The following is a 13,416-nucleotide window of genomic DNA, read 5'->3' as shown; positions in this document are numbered from 1 at the left end:
AACTGATGCATTAAATAAGGAATTTCCGATGCCAATTTTTTAATTCTATCTAATTGGTCGGAGGTATTTTGGTCAAACATTGACGTCATGGTTTTGGAACGTGTCCAACTTCATTTTGATGCCAATTTAATACCTCTGCCAAAATGTTTAAATTTACTTAATTTTTTCTTGTTGCGAGAGAGAAATAAAGGAATAAACAGAAATATGCTTTCACGGTTCATTTCGATAATACACGAACTACACGCACTCCATCACTTACAACAATTTTTTGACAATGCCTGCTACTGAAATAATTCAATTAATCCAAGTGTGGCAAATTCAATTTGACGCGGGCACACGTAACAAATAAATATTCGGGACATTTTTCGTCTGCTAGGCTTTTTTTTTTTTTTAAATGCCTAAATAACAATTCAAACAGTTTTTCATTTTTCAAATAGTTGATGATGCTGGGATTTGTGTCTCAGACATATAAAGATATTTAATCAGGATCAGGTCAGCATTTATTTGATGGCCAAAGACGACAAAGACTATTGTGTGCATTTTCTGTATATGTGTGTGTGTGTGAATAAATAGAATTGAGTAAATAATAACTATTGGTCATCAAAAAATGTTTGGTCTTTCTTGATGGGATGGATACGAGAGGAGATGGTCATTCAAAAATGGGCAGCCCGGCAGTTGCTGCCCACACAAGAAAACTAAACTGAATACTTCTATAGCTACTACAATTGTTTACATTAGCTGCCAAAACACAAAGTATCATATACCATTTTGTCGTGTGTGTGTCTGTGTGTGTGTGAATGGAGTTTAGTTAACGAAAAAATGTACATCTCAGGGGAAAGTAAACATCAGGTTGAAATCAAAGGAGGGCGGGATGAGTGAAACTTTGTGGAAAACTTGTTACACACACACAAAACACAAAGTCAGATTTGAATAATATCACAGTCAGAGTTTCACCAACACATTAACTACAACACACACAGATAGAGTTAACGAAAGAAAAATGAGGGGGGATTGAAGTGAACTGAATTTGTACGTGGTGAAATCAATCAACCACAAATAAAAGAGTGCCAGCATTCAATCCCCATGGATTAAAGACACACACACACACACAGAGTTTGTTTGAACACCGACAGCATTTGATATAGTTAATCGTGTGAATATGTAGACTTCAGATAGTTCATTCCTATGTCAATAAATAGTGGTAGGGAGTGGGGACACACTTAATTAAGTAGTAGTAATATAGTACTATAACAGTTTTTGAGATAATAATGGATGAATTTGAATTCCATTCCAAAAAACAAGTCCTTTTCGACCATCCGAATCTTTATATAGCCCGGTTGTTGTTCAACTACTCGACCCTCCGTGTTGAAAGTGATGCAGAACTTGTTTCGTGTACTCTAGTAAGTTGATGTAATCCCTGACGATGATGAAATCGCGGAGATTGCGGCCAGAAGCACTCCGCATGTCGCGGTATTTGTTGTCCATCAACTGACGGGCAGCGTCGGCATCGGGCTCGACGTGTTTTTCGATCATGGCCATCTGCAACGAGCACAAGACCTACATAATAAAATGTCAAGAAATTAATCTCTCATATCTCTGTAATTTATTTTAAACAAAATTTATGCAATCAATTATTACCATGGCGAGTTTGTTCTCGGTTGTGGCAAATTGTTCCAGAAAATCCCCGCCGTAGACGGCCCTGTCAAGGATAACCTGTTCCAGACCTACGGCTATCGTCTGTGAGGCCAGGTACAACTTTTTCAGCGTTGCCCCCAACTATTGATGATGAATTGATTGAATTCAAAGAATAAAAATTAAGAGCTGCCTTTTTCATTTGGCCTCAATCAAAATGAATAATTTTACCTCGAGGGAATCGAGTTGACGAGGGACGAGCTGGGCCCCGATGACCTTTGGCACGGCTTCATAGGCCGGCAGCCAATCGTAGTGGAAATGCGCCCACGTTCGGACCATCTCGTCAAAGTCCATCCGGAACAGCGATCGCACCTGGTGGGATCGAATTAACAAACAAAAACAAACAAAAAACATGATTAGACACACGTACTAGGTATACACACATGTTGTAAATGAATGACAACTTGTCACTTTGGACTCCACCCACTATACGTCAAATTGGGTTGGGGGGGGGGGGGACTAAACGAAAAAGTTTAAGGATATGCGTGTAAACAAATTTGGAAGCTTATTATTTTTAAAAATAGTACACACATGGCCTTATAGAGTCTTTTTTAAAAAACTATTGTGGTTTTTTTTCAAAATTGCGATTGCTCAATCGGAACTACTGCGAATTCTGGATCGGCCTCTATGTACATGTGTATACGTACAAGAGGTCGTCGGATATCCGGTTTTTGCGGTGGTCTTGGAGGAGACCAGGAGACGGGAGGAAAATTGCGTGCAGCCGGAAGAGTCCGGATCGTGGGAAAAAAATATTTTTTCGTTCGTTCGTGAGTGCGTGGGTGTATATAGTTGTGTACCGGAGATGGTATTTTATTTTTGCGGTGGCACAAAATTGAAAATGTTTTCTTTTATTTTATTAAGTTGAAAACGGTATTTGATTATTATTTGTACAAGTGACAAATACGAAGAAAAATTCCGAACGATTTTCAATTGCAGTTTCGTAGAAACACACTAACGGCCTAGACATACACACAAGAAAAGGGGGATCTATTGTTCAGGTATACTTTCTAACTCTCTATATGACTCGACTCTACCCATTAAGAAAAATATAAAAAAGGGCGGAGGGTTTTTCCAGCCGTCCTCCGGAATTTCAAAAATTCCCCACCAAAACAAATCTGCAATGTTTTAATTAATTTCAATTCAATTTAAAAATAAAAATGCCATTTTAATCGATTTAAATGAGAGCTCGGCTGGTATCATTAGACTTCCGGCGGGATTGACCCTTTATCAAGAAAATGTGTACCGCAAGTGTGACGTCACAACAATCGCGCACCGTGGGAACAAATTTCTCGATGCTTTTATTTTTTAAAGACGGTGGCATTCCGAGTATGTCCTGGACAATTTTCACGTAAATTGATGCGTGGGCGTTCGTTTTTTTGTGTTTTTGGCGAGGAGGAATCGTAAAAAAAGAAAAAGTGGAGCTTCCGGAACTCATTACATCCAAGTGTCTTAGGGGTCACCACACAACCACGGAAAAGCTCCTGAAGAAAGCTCAAAAAGTGATTTAACAATCTGTTTCGGTTTCATCAGTTTTCAATTTCCAAAATTTAAAAAATTCTGGCAGACTAAACATTCCGCCTTTTTTAATAAAAGTTAATAAAGGTAAATCCCATCTCTAAGCTCTTGTCCATTTCAGAAAATATCGGAAAATGACTTGTTTAAATAGAATTCCCCAATGGTATAAAAGATATGTATAGACGGTACCACAAAAAAAAGAGAGTGAAAGGATTCGTTTTTAACCACCGACTGACTGAGGATTTTTTGTTTTGAACCAAAAACCGTGGGCTTATTCCCAGTAGAGACTGGTGGATTTTTGGAGATCCAGTGATACATTCCAACCGACCAAAACACCACACGCATAACCCACCTTTTGGCTGTGTGTGTGTGCAATTTTCTACGAGTAAAGACAGGCCTATACATGAGCTATTTCAAGACTCTATTGTTTGGTTTCATGACACCTCTTTAAACCTTTTTCCTTCCAACCTGCGAAAATCGTGTGACATTGCGAAGGAATTTGGTTGCTTCTAATAATCCTAAGAGAGAAGAAGACGGTAGCCAGCCCAGAGGCTGTGAGGAGGGAGTAGTATGTTAACGACATCCGGAATTTTTTTTAAAAAGAAAAGAAAAATGGTTGTTGCAACAACAACCTTTTCTAGAACAACTTACAAATTCATCTTTGAAGGATTCAATCTGGCTGAGAGCAATGTCAACGTCGAGGACGGCATTGGCGGCAATTTCGGAATCTTCCAGCGGCGGAGCATCCGGGTCGACGCCGGAATCGTCCAGGATGCCACCGCACGGGTTGACCCACTTGGGCCGGACGTCGCGGAATCGGTCGCCCATTCCTCCTCGACCACCACCTACCCAAAAAAAAAATTAAAATTAATTAATTTCAATTCATTCAATTTAAAATTAAAAGAATTAAATATACCTTCGAGAGGAACGGGAACGACATCGTCACTTTCAACGTCCAAATCGGTGGCCGTTTCATCGTCCATAGTCGAAGGTGTTGGGCTGTTCTTGTGACGTTGAACCGGAGCGGCCATGACGTTTCTGGTAGCGCAGCAGATGATGAACACGATCCAGCTGACCGTTCGGGCTTCTGTTTAAAACAATTGACAAACAAATAATTGAAAATTAGAATTTTGTTTTTTTGACTGGGACATCTGCGATGGTGAGAGACACGAGCGTCCCTTTTAGGACTATAACAACGACGTCGCGTGTGACTAACCAACCACAAACCTCCCTACCAGCCCCCCCCCTTGCTCACCACCACGCGATCGCACGGGACAATTTCCTTTCCGCGTGCTGGATGACTCAAAGAGAAACACCAAACAATTGGAAAATAAGAGAGCCTATATATATTGCGTCACTCTTTTTTCGAAATCCGGGTTGAACATAGAAACTAATCATCATTAAAATAGATGAATCATCTCTGTGTGTCTAGACTTGATAGGTACACGTGAGATATGGCGGCTTAAGAAAAAATCACTGATTCGACAATTGTGTCTCAAAATCAAAATTTAAAATCCAAAAATCTCAGGTAAAGAAAATGTCACCACGAGGTGAGAGAAAATCGGTAAAAGGCCAGGGGGGTTCATTTGGTCGGGAAACGACCTTGAGCTGAGCAATGGTCGTCCAAATTATTTTTCTTTTACTCTCATTATTACCTGGAATCTGAATCAAAAGATAAGACTATCTTTGATGGACATTGACGAGACAAATATTTCCAGCTAAATGTTCAACCCAAAACACGTAAAATGAAAGTTCTAATAATCAACTTACGCTGGCCAATGTGTCTGAAATTGAGTAAAGACGAGTGTCGCTTTTTGGAGACGACGATCCGTCTGACGGTAATCGGTTGGGCGACAATCACAAATTCACTCGATGAATTCATTTTGGGGAAAGTCAAAAGTCGTGAAAAAAAATACCCGTAAAACAATCCCGCACACACATGCAACACAATCATGTACACAACACACACTCGCCAACAACAAGATTAGATTAAATGAATAATCGATCCCGGCACTGACGTTCTCTAATGTGTTCACCGTTCAACGGAGAAATGGAAACTGAGGGATAAAAATTGAACGATGGGGAAAAAAACAACGTGGCGGTGACACACACACACACTCACACACACACAGACGATGATTGGCAATTGGGTGGGCGATAGGAACGACTGGACTGGCCTACTCGGAAGGAGCTTGTCAACTGATTGCTACTGACGTCGGGCACCTTATATTTTTATGATCCGTTGCATCAACGTCTATATACTAAGTCTGTTGCTTCACTCATAGTTTCAGTGTGTGTAGTCCCCCCATAATTGTGTGTGTGATGGGGGACGACCCACCAAAACAGGCCCACCCTACCCCCCTATAGGTGCCCCAGTGCACACTACATCTCAGGTAAGAAAAAACTAGAAAAATCAACCCGGTTCGAATCTGGGAGGTGCTATCAAAATTAAGTTCCGCCCTGATGATGTTTCAAGTCACCTCCCACTTAGACACACACCTTGGCTCGCCCACCTTCTATACTTTCGGTCGGATGCTGGTGAAGAAGAATCTTTCTAGCGGGCCATTTGTTTGGGGAAATTCTTTTTTTTTCCAGGTGGAAAAACATAGAAGGGACCCGACGCGTATTGGTGGGACGGAGGTGAAAGAAGAGGCGGGGCTTACGAGGGAGGGAGATTCCGTGACGTCAAAAAACTATGACGTCATAGGTAATAGAATAAGAAACCAAGAAACCGCAGCTAGCCGTTTTTACTGGGAATCATTTTTTTTTCAATAGAGAGAAACGAACCAGCATCCATTTCCGGACACTTCCGGTGGTTTTTCGGAAATACTATGTACGTATACATTTGCAATTCCCAACGTAGCGGGATTCTTGTTTGTTTTTTTACGTATTCAATGATTGGAAAATATTTACAGCAGAGTACGACCGGCACTTTCTGAGGGTGCCATTCATTTCTGGCCTTTGCTAGTTACTACGACTGCGACAAAGTCAAATGTTTTAGATTCAACTTTTAGCGTTTGGGCACGGTTATATAACTCCAAAAATTTCGGGAAATTGGTTTTGCGTAACACATATCTTTTTGATCTACGGAATATCGCGGAAATTTTACCGTTTCACAAAATAATTCTATAAGCTTGGTTCGCAAATACTTTTGACAGTTGATAATTTCCGAACGGGAGAAACATTTTACGTAACGAGTTTAAAATTTGGCATTGGCAAAGCAGAAATGAAAATGGTAAAATTAATTTAATGGGAATTTCTATTAACGACGAATTTCAAAGGAAACTATCAAATTAAATCAAATTAAAGAAGCCATTTTCATTCAAATTTAATAGAAATAATAAGAGTATGTTATGCAAAAGGTAGAAAGTCTACTATCGCGTCTTTTACTTTAATAAAACGGGAAGAATGAAACTGAAATCAATTCAAAGCAAAATGGCAACGATATTCTTCCCTTAACTAATCAAAATGAAATCATTGATTGTCCTACAACAATAAACGATTATTTAAGCCAACACACAGTTAGGCTTTTGCCATTTTGCATTGACCTTATAGGGGAAAAACGAAAGATTTTGTTTAATTTAGTGATAGCATCGCCTGACGTCGCCCCGCCCAATTTTTCCAAGTTCCGGGAGAAAAGGAAGACGTTTGAAATCAATCGAGTTGCGATATTGTAGACCAGTGAAAGTTTTTAGGGCCATATAAAGACTCGTGTGTTTGGGAGTCTCTATACTTCCGTTGTACTTCCGGTTTCAAATTTATCAAATAAGCAAGGATTAACCAACGGGATTTTCCCCCCACTAAAGAAAGAAAAAGTGATCACGGCGACTGTTGCACGAATATGTCACGGTCCGGTGATCTATGCACTTTCCACCTTGCGGAACTGGACGTGCAACACGGGATGAGAGCAATCACCAGGCCCATTCATTAAAAATATTCCCAAAAATTCGTTGTATACGTCACGAAAAAGGGCCAATCTATCTATAGTGGTGACGACACGTTAATCTCATCATTACCTATGACTCGCCAGGCCGACGAAGTGAACCCATTTCCGTTGCAACCGATGAGGAAATAGGTTCTGGTATTTATAGAGGGTCTCAAAGTGTCTGGATTTTGGCGGTTACAGGAATGTCATAAATTCCTGAAAAAGATTCCTACGAAGGTTACCTAATCATTTCAGATGAGCCAGGCAAGAGTTCAAAGATCAATCGGATTGCACAGATAATTGTGGCCTTAGACATTGGACTGCCAAAGCTGAAAAGTGGACGAGTCATTGCAAAGCTGGCTCTATAAATTGCCCTGCACATCCCCCTAGAATAAGGACAGAGATCAAACCAGGCAAGAGATACTCGTTAAGGCTTAAAAAAAGATAGCGATGACAAAGTGCAACGCATAAAACTGATAAAAATAAAACACGAGCCAAAACCTGTTTCGTCATCGTGAGCTCAGTCACAACTAGATAAAAACTGATGTACAAAATGGGTGGTAATAATAATGAAAACTCACCTGAAAACCAGTTTTTCTATATTTATAGATGAATGAATCGAAAAAGAGTCAAAATAAAAGCTAAAAGAAGCATTTGATAAAGGCGCCAACCAGTTGTTGGGAACACTGATGCACGTGTTGTGCAAAAAGAAAAATTAGCAGACGCCCAGGTGAATTTTATTTAATCTGATTTAAAGCAATTTGGCAACGCCTAGCCTCTATATCTCGACAAGGAAACTCGTCCCGAAAATATACACGTCAAATTTTCGCGTACCATGGGTCGTTTGAAAGGCATTTCCCCGCTTTTGTCTCCCGATTTACTGCACACACTTTGCTCGATGGGGCACGGCGATGAATTAGGTAACTTTTTTCAACATTTACGACCCCGTTCGTTTGATTATTTCGGCTTAAAAATCGGTTTGAAATCAGCAAGATAAGAGAGAGACACTCACCTGTAGTTCGGCTGCTCACACAAGTCAGCTGTTGTGGGGGGAAAAGCCTGTAGGGCCCTGCGTGACCCGTTTTATTTTTTTTTCTATTTCTTGCTCACGTTCCGTCTAATTATAATAACGGCGGCGCCTGTTTTTGAAAACGAATCTTTGGCGTCTTTCCCGGAAGATCAAGAATGGGGGAACGCCATCTGCCAAACCCAGAGAATCTCTCGCCCATTATTGTCCCATTATCTTGTTTATTTTTCTGATGATCTAACAGAGATGTCGGGGTTTTTCATTCTTCATCGAATGCCGGGGCTTGATGACCGGCTGTTATTTTTTTTTTCTTTTAGGTGAACAACAAGAAAATTTAGACTGGCTTGATGATCTTTCATCTGGGAGGCCAAACAGCCTTGAGTCATTCGTGGCAATCTGACATTTCGACACACACACACACAAGAGTCACATCAGAAACTGCTCCTGAAAACTCAGCCAGAGCGTCTCATGACCTTGCAAGATAAATATTCATTTCGCTCTGGGACTGGCATTGTTCCTGCTTTTGCGAAACAAGGCCCAGCTGAGCATTGTAAACCAACTCGACACCAATCAACAATGGCAGTCCAACAACTGTGTGTGGGTGGCTGAATGTCAGACGGTCAATTCTTGAGAGATGAAAAGGCGATTGTCAGAGCAGCTTTTTTTCAAAATAGATTTTTTCATCTGTTAAGTTTTTGTGGTCAATGAGAGAGAAGGGCTGCTGCTACAGTGGCAAATGACACACAATGGATGTGGTGACGGTCGCAGGAGGAAGCCGTGGCCGTCCCCGTGGTGACAGGTTGCTCAGGATCGCGGAGGCGGCCTGATTTCCCGTCTCCGGACGTGTCTCTCTCTCTTGTAACCACTTCTCAACAATGGTTCCATACACTTTTCCGATGGTCGTCATGTATATATATCTACTTGTACAACTTCTTTGGGTATTTATTTCTCTCTCTTACAGATTCCCTGCTCAACAATGGCCAACTTTGCAATCAAAAAACGTTTATTTCTAGGTCTCTTATTGTTCATTCACACACGAATCTTTGAATTAATGTGCACACCGTTTAGTGCGTTTTGACAGGTCCGTCGTCTGCTGGTTTGTTATAGGCAAGTTGTCATCGACGACTATTTCTCGGTTATATTTCTTTCACGGTTTGATTGAATAACATAGAATGAGTATTTCCATTTCTTCTTTTATTCTTTTCAAACTTTTTTCCCTTTAGTCATCCAAGGAGGAGGTGTTGATGGTATTCTTGTCTGTGTGTGTAACGAAAAATTCTCGTTCCCATCTCATCACGTTCCCCCTTTTTTTTTAAATAAGAAAACAGCGTGACTACTGCGATGCCCCAGCTAGTTCTGCGAATCCTTACCGAGCAATAAACAAACGGTCCGTGAACGGGACGAACTACCAGCAGCAGCAGCTTCCCCCTTTTCTTCCTCTCAAAAAATTTTCTAATAATAATCCAATGGGATTAACAATAGCACGTATAGATAAGGACAGACACTCATCTTTTTAAAAAAAGAAGAAAATTTGAAAATAATCGCCCGCCCCTTTGGAAAAAAAGAGAAAAAAAGTCCAAAGGGAATTTTCTAAAAAAATTCGATCGAATAACGTTGCCAGTTTTGAAATCAAAATTCCCGGAATTGTGTGTGGAAAGAAATTGTCGGCGTATATATGTGTTAGGCCCACCAGTGTGTGTAGTGACTTCAACACCTGTACCCCCCCCCCTATTTCTAACACACACAGGTAGAAACGACGGGGGGTTTTCTTCTTAAAAAATGTTCCGATTTTGTTTTTTTGTTTTTTTCAATTGTTGGGTCTGGTGAAGAGGTGAACCCCCGATTTTCTTTGGCTAAGTGAATAAGACAATTGGAAATGGTTGTGTAGGAAACTTTCTTGAGAGCCCATAATCAACCCACACAGGTGGACGGGAAGTAGCTAAGATTGTATTGTTTTAATCAATCAATGGGAAGGCGGCATGTTTGTTTTTATTTGTTTAATTCTTTGCCCAGGTGTGTTGTGACATGTTTGTTTAACGCGACAAAAGTTACGGAACGGCCATCGACTCATCGATTGTTTCTACTAACTTTTGTTTCTTTAGCCGATACAGCTAGTAGGCTCATCATCATCACCTGACAGGTGTGTCTCCACCGCCAACTCTTTCCATTCCCGAATTCACTTTTTTTATTATTTTTATTTTTCCGACTTTTTCTTGTGTGTGGGGTAAAAATGTGGAAAATCATCATTTTCCCCCTTTTATATTTTTCCCTGATTTTCTTTCATCATTTTTCGTCTTAGTCGAGATGGGAAGTTAAGGAGTTGCGCGTTCTCTCTCCCTGTACGCCGTGTCACTATTCCCGGAAACTTTTCATGTTTAGGCCTACTCTCCGCGTATATGGCTCTCTCTCCCGCCGCCATCACCACCATCACGGGTGGAACTTTTTTTTTAAATGACTGGAACACACAAAAATGTTTTTCTTGTTTAAACATTTCTTTCTCGAACTTTTCATCTTTTTTCTTTTATTGATTTTTCCTTTTGATTTGATTATTATTTTTCACGTCACGAAGGAAAAAAGTATCGAAATCAAAGCGTTTGCGGATCTTTGAAACTCTGGTCTCACTCGTCAAGAGCGTGACTATTTTATTTTTTTCCATCCGCAGTTTCGGGATTGGTCGTCTGCTCTTCTGAAATCTGATTGGTTCTCCCGAAAAGAAAAAGAAAGATGTTTTTTCTTCTTCTTCCCGACTTTCTTAGATGCTGGTGGGTGTCGATTCTCCATTCACGGACATTATAGCGGGAGCCAGTCTCTCTCTGCCCCATTCAAAAGTTGTACATCCGCCATTGTTGCTAAAGATATTCTCTCTTTGGCTGGATTGAATTACAGTGTGGCCCGGTTGTATTTGATGATATTTCTTTTTTTCTTATTTCATTTCGGTAACAAGGTGCGCTTCATTGTTATTCATTTTCTCTTCTTCTTCGTTTTGATGATGAGAAGATCGTGTGAAGAGTGTCGACCGACGATACACATTTTCTTCTTTTCCCCCCTTGTTGAACGCGCAACGGGCTGTTGTTGGCCGTTCTGGCCCCATCACCTTTCCGGGAATCGGCCCGTCTGTGTTGTGTGTGCGGGAGGCAGGCGCGCTGGGGGGAAATGGGGGGAGAAAGGAGTTAAAAAATGAGAATTGAATTTATTTATTTATTTATTATTCTTACCGTTTTTCTTTTTACATTTTTGTCTGATGCTTTAGAAAATTGAATTCTTGTATTTTTGTATTTTCTAGTTTTGGCGGATGCCAATTTCCCGACGGCTTCCATGTGCCGAGATGGAGCCAAGCAAATCAGAGCCGACGGACACTCGATTCCGGCTCTGTTGGAAGCTATCCTCACCTTGATGCCATTAGACACTTACTGCTGGTCGCCGGTAAAAATGTCAACTCTAAATCATCAAAATCATTTTTTGAATTCAATGTCGCCATTTGGATTTCTTATAGGTCAGCGTGATGGATGTGACGGATAATGATCGTTGCAAAGGCCTAAGTGACCCGCCCGTCTGGCCGCAGTACAAGCGTCTGCTCAAAGAAGCTGAGCAACGTGACATTCCCCTGTAAGTTTCTCATTTCTCTCAATGAATCGAATAATCGCCACATCATTCGATTTGGATAATCAAATTTTTTCTCTTGATGGATAGGCAAACGATGGAGCGGTTTGATTTCTACGATCGAGCTCGCAAAGCTTTCGCCATCGTCCAAACGGGGTTAGTTTTATTTTATTTTATTTTATTTTCCGGTGGATAATTTCGTGTCACGTCATGACGTTTAAAAGTCTCACATTTATTTGTTTGTTTTCTCTGCAGGGAGACTGCGCTTTACGGCAACATTATTCTGAAAATGGGCGTCATCTCTGAAGCTAGCCAAACGGAGCCACCAGCAACCGACAAGTCTTAAAAAGAGAAAATTTCCAGCAGCTTTCTTTCCTTTTAAAATAAAACCAAAACCATTCCCAATATTACAAGAAAAACAAAAATGTTTGATTATTACTATTTTTGTATTATGAGAGTGAATGAGGGTATTCCTTAAATGGGTTTGAAATAAAGAAAATGTGAATCGATTCCTTCGCTTTCACCATTCATCACCGATGAATTTAAATTGTTCCATAGCAAACCGGCTTATCTGTTGGTGTGGCAAGTGATCAGCGTATAAAAATAAATCTTGTGATAACAGAAACAAGGTTTTTTATTTGTAGTTAATCGATTTGAGCTTGTTTTTTTTTATAATAAGCCTCATTGCTCATCTTGTTGATTTATTGACTGTGGTTTGTTTGTACAACCGTCTTAGTTCATGTATACTGGTGTTTAATGGAAGCTATGTGACTCATCCTTATCTTATTGCTGTTTGATTGCAATAGCATCCACTCGAGTCAACACCTTTTGGGGTGGTGACTTAATTCAAGTTTCTTTCGGTTTCCAAAAGTTTCTAGTTGCTTCTGACTTTCAGATTTCAATCAATGGTGCAATCACGGGAAATTTGTCGAGTTGAGCACTTGCCTCTGTGCCATTTCTGTCAGAAATAAAAATAAATAACGTCAACAGAGATTTGACCAGGTTTAGACTTGTCCGGCCGACCGGTGATATTTGTTTTTAGTCAAAGATTTTGGCATTGATTATAAATACATCTTGTTTAATTGTTTTTTAAAAGAAATTGCTCGGTATTTTTGGCTTAGGTTTACCCCTTTTTATTCCTCGAATTGTTGTCGCCTTGACAAATCACGGTTAATAAAATTTCAGCGAAAAGTCGTTAAAGGCGTCAGAAATGAATGAATCAGAAACATTTTTGGGGTGGGAATTCCCCACAGAATTAATTAAATTTTCCAAATTCTTTAACCTGTTCATTCATATTTCCCTAGTCCCGAAACATTTATGAATTTTCGTCACCAACTGTGTTAAGCCAATGATGTTCGACCGAAACGTGACCCTATACATAATCCAATCATAAATACCAAAATTTTCCGACTGTGATAAGAAAATTTAGCCAATTCTACCGGTCCGCCTAACATTGCAATATCCTCTGCCAGGTAAGTGCGTGTTATTACTACCGGTTATTATTACGTAATTAACATTACAAAAATAACACTTTGATGGCGCAACATTCAATATTTGCTTTGACCAGACTGGGCACGTGGACAATCAACTTAGATAGATTTGTTGAAAAATAATTTGACGCAATGAATCTGGGGTAGAGAGTGACGTATTTTAAAAA

The 13,416-nt window shown here is 40.1% G+C and overlaps 3 protein-coding genes across 5 annotated transcripts in view; 2 read left to right on the top strand and 1 right to left on the bottom strand.

Annotated features, from left to right (window-relative positions):
- The window catches only part of LOC124326368 (speckle-type POZ protein-like), a 315,941-nt gene that overhangs the window by 150,659 nt on the left and 151,866 nt on the right, over positions 1–13,416 (top strand). The window lies entirely within an intron of this gene.
- On the bottom strand, positions 204–8,291 carry LOC124326325. Of its 3 annotated transcripts, none has more exons than XM_046785082.1 (6): positions 8,145–8,291; positions 4,124–4,294; positions 3,859–4,052; positions 1,864–2,004; positions 1,639–1,776; positions 204–1,557 (listed from the first exon to the last, which is right to left on the bottom strand). In XM_046785082.1, exons 2-6 carry the CDS (start codon positions 4,236–4,238, stop codon positions 1,345–1,347), a joined length of 801 nt encoding a protein of 266 aa, XP_046641038.1. In that variant the 5' UTR covers positions 4,239–4,294; positions 8,145–8,291; the 3' UTR covers positions 204–1,344. The 3 variants fall into 3 exon arrangements, with proteins under 3 accessions (XP_046641038.1, XP_046641037.1, XP_046641036.1); XM_046785081.1 differs by lacking the exon at positions 8,145–8,291 and adding an exon at positions 7,714–7,823; XM_046785080.1 differs by lacking the exon at positions 8,145–8,291 and adding an exon at positions 4,978–5,456.
- On the top strand, positions 7,896–12,268 carry LOC124326590 (fucose mutarotase-like). Its single transcript, XM_046785500.1, has 5 exons — positions 7,896–8,052; positions 11,443–11,582; positions 11,653–11,765; positions 11,850–11,915; positions 12,015–12,268. Exons 1-5 carry the CDS (start codon positions 7,968–7,970, stop codon positions 12,103–12,105), a joined length of 495 nt encoding a protein of 164 aa, XP_046641456.1. The 5' UTR covers positions 7,896–7,967; the 3' UTR covers positions 12,106–12,268.

This window comes from Daphnia pulicaria, chromosome 2 (genome assembly GCF_021234035.1).
Source record: "Daphnia pulicaria isolate SC F1-1A chromosome 2, SC_F0-13Bv2, whole genome shotgun sequence".
NCBI classification, from domain to species: domain Eukaryota; kingdom Metazoa; phylum Arthropoda; class Branchiopoda; order Diplostraca; family Daphniidae; genus Daphnia; species Daphnia pulicaria.
The sequence above is the reverse complement of the archived record's forward strand: the minus strand, read 5'-3'. Positions and strand labels throughout refer to the sequence as shown.

Coding starts and splice junctions, on each gene's coding strand:
- LOC124326325 (XM_046785080.1), bottom strand. CDS start 5,161: ATGATTGTGTTGCATGTGTGTGCGGGATTGTTTTACGGGTATTTTTTT. Junction 1,777..1,863: donor GTCAACTCGATTCCCTCGAG/GTAAAATTATTC, acceptor CATCATCAATAG/TTGGGGGCAACGCTGAAAAA. Junction 1,558..1,638: donor CCGAGAACAAACTCGCCATG/GTAATAATTGAT, acceptor TTTATTATGTAG/GTCTTGTGCTCGTTGCAGAT.
- LOC124326590 (XM_046785500.1), top strand. CDS start 7,968: ATGGGTCGTTTGAAAGGCATTTCCCCGCTTTTGTCTCCCGATTTACTG. Junction 11,583..11,652: donor ACACTTACTGCTGGTCGCCG/GTAAAAATGTCA, acceptor GATTTCTTATAG/GTCAGCGTGATGGATGTGAC. Junction 11,916..12,014: donor TTCGCCATCGTCCAAACGGG/GTTAGTTTTATT, acceptor TTTTCTCTGCAG/GGAGACTGCGCTTTACGGCA.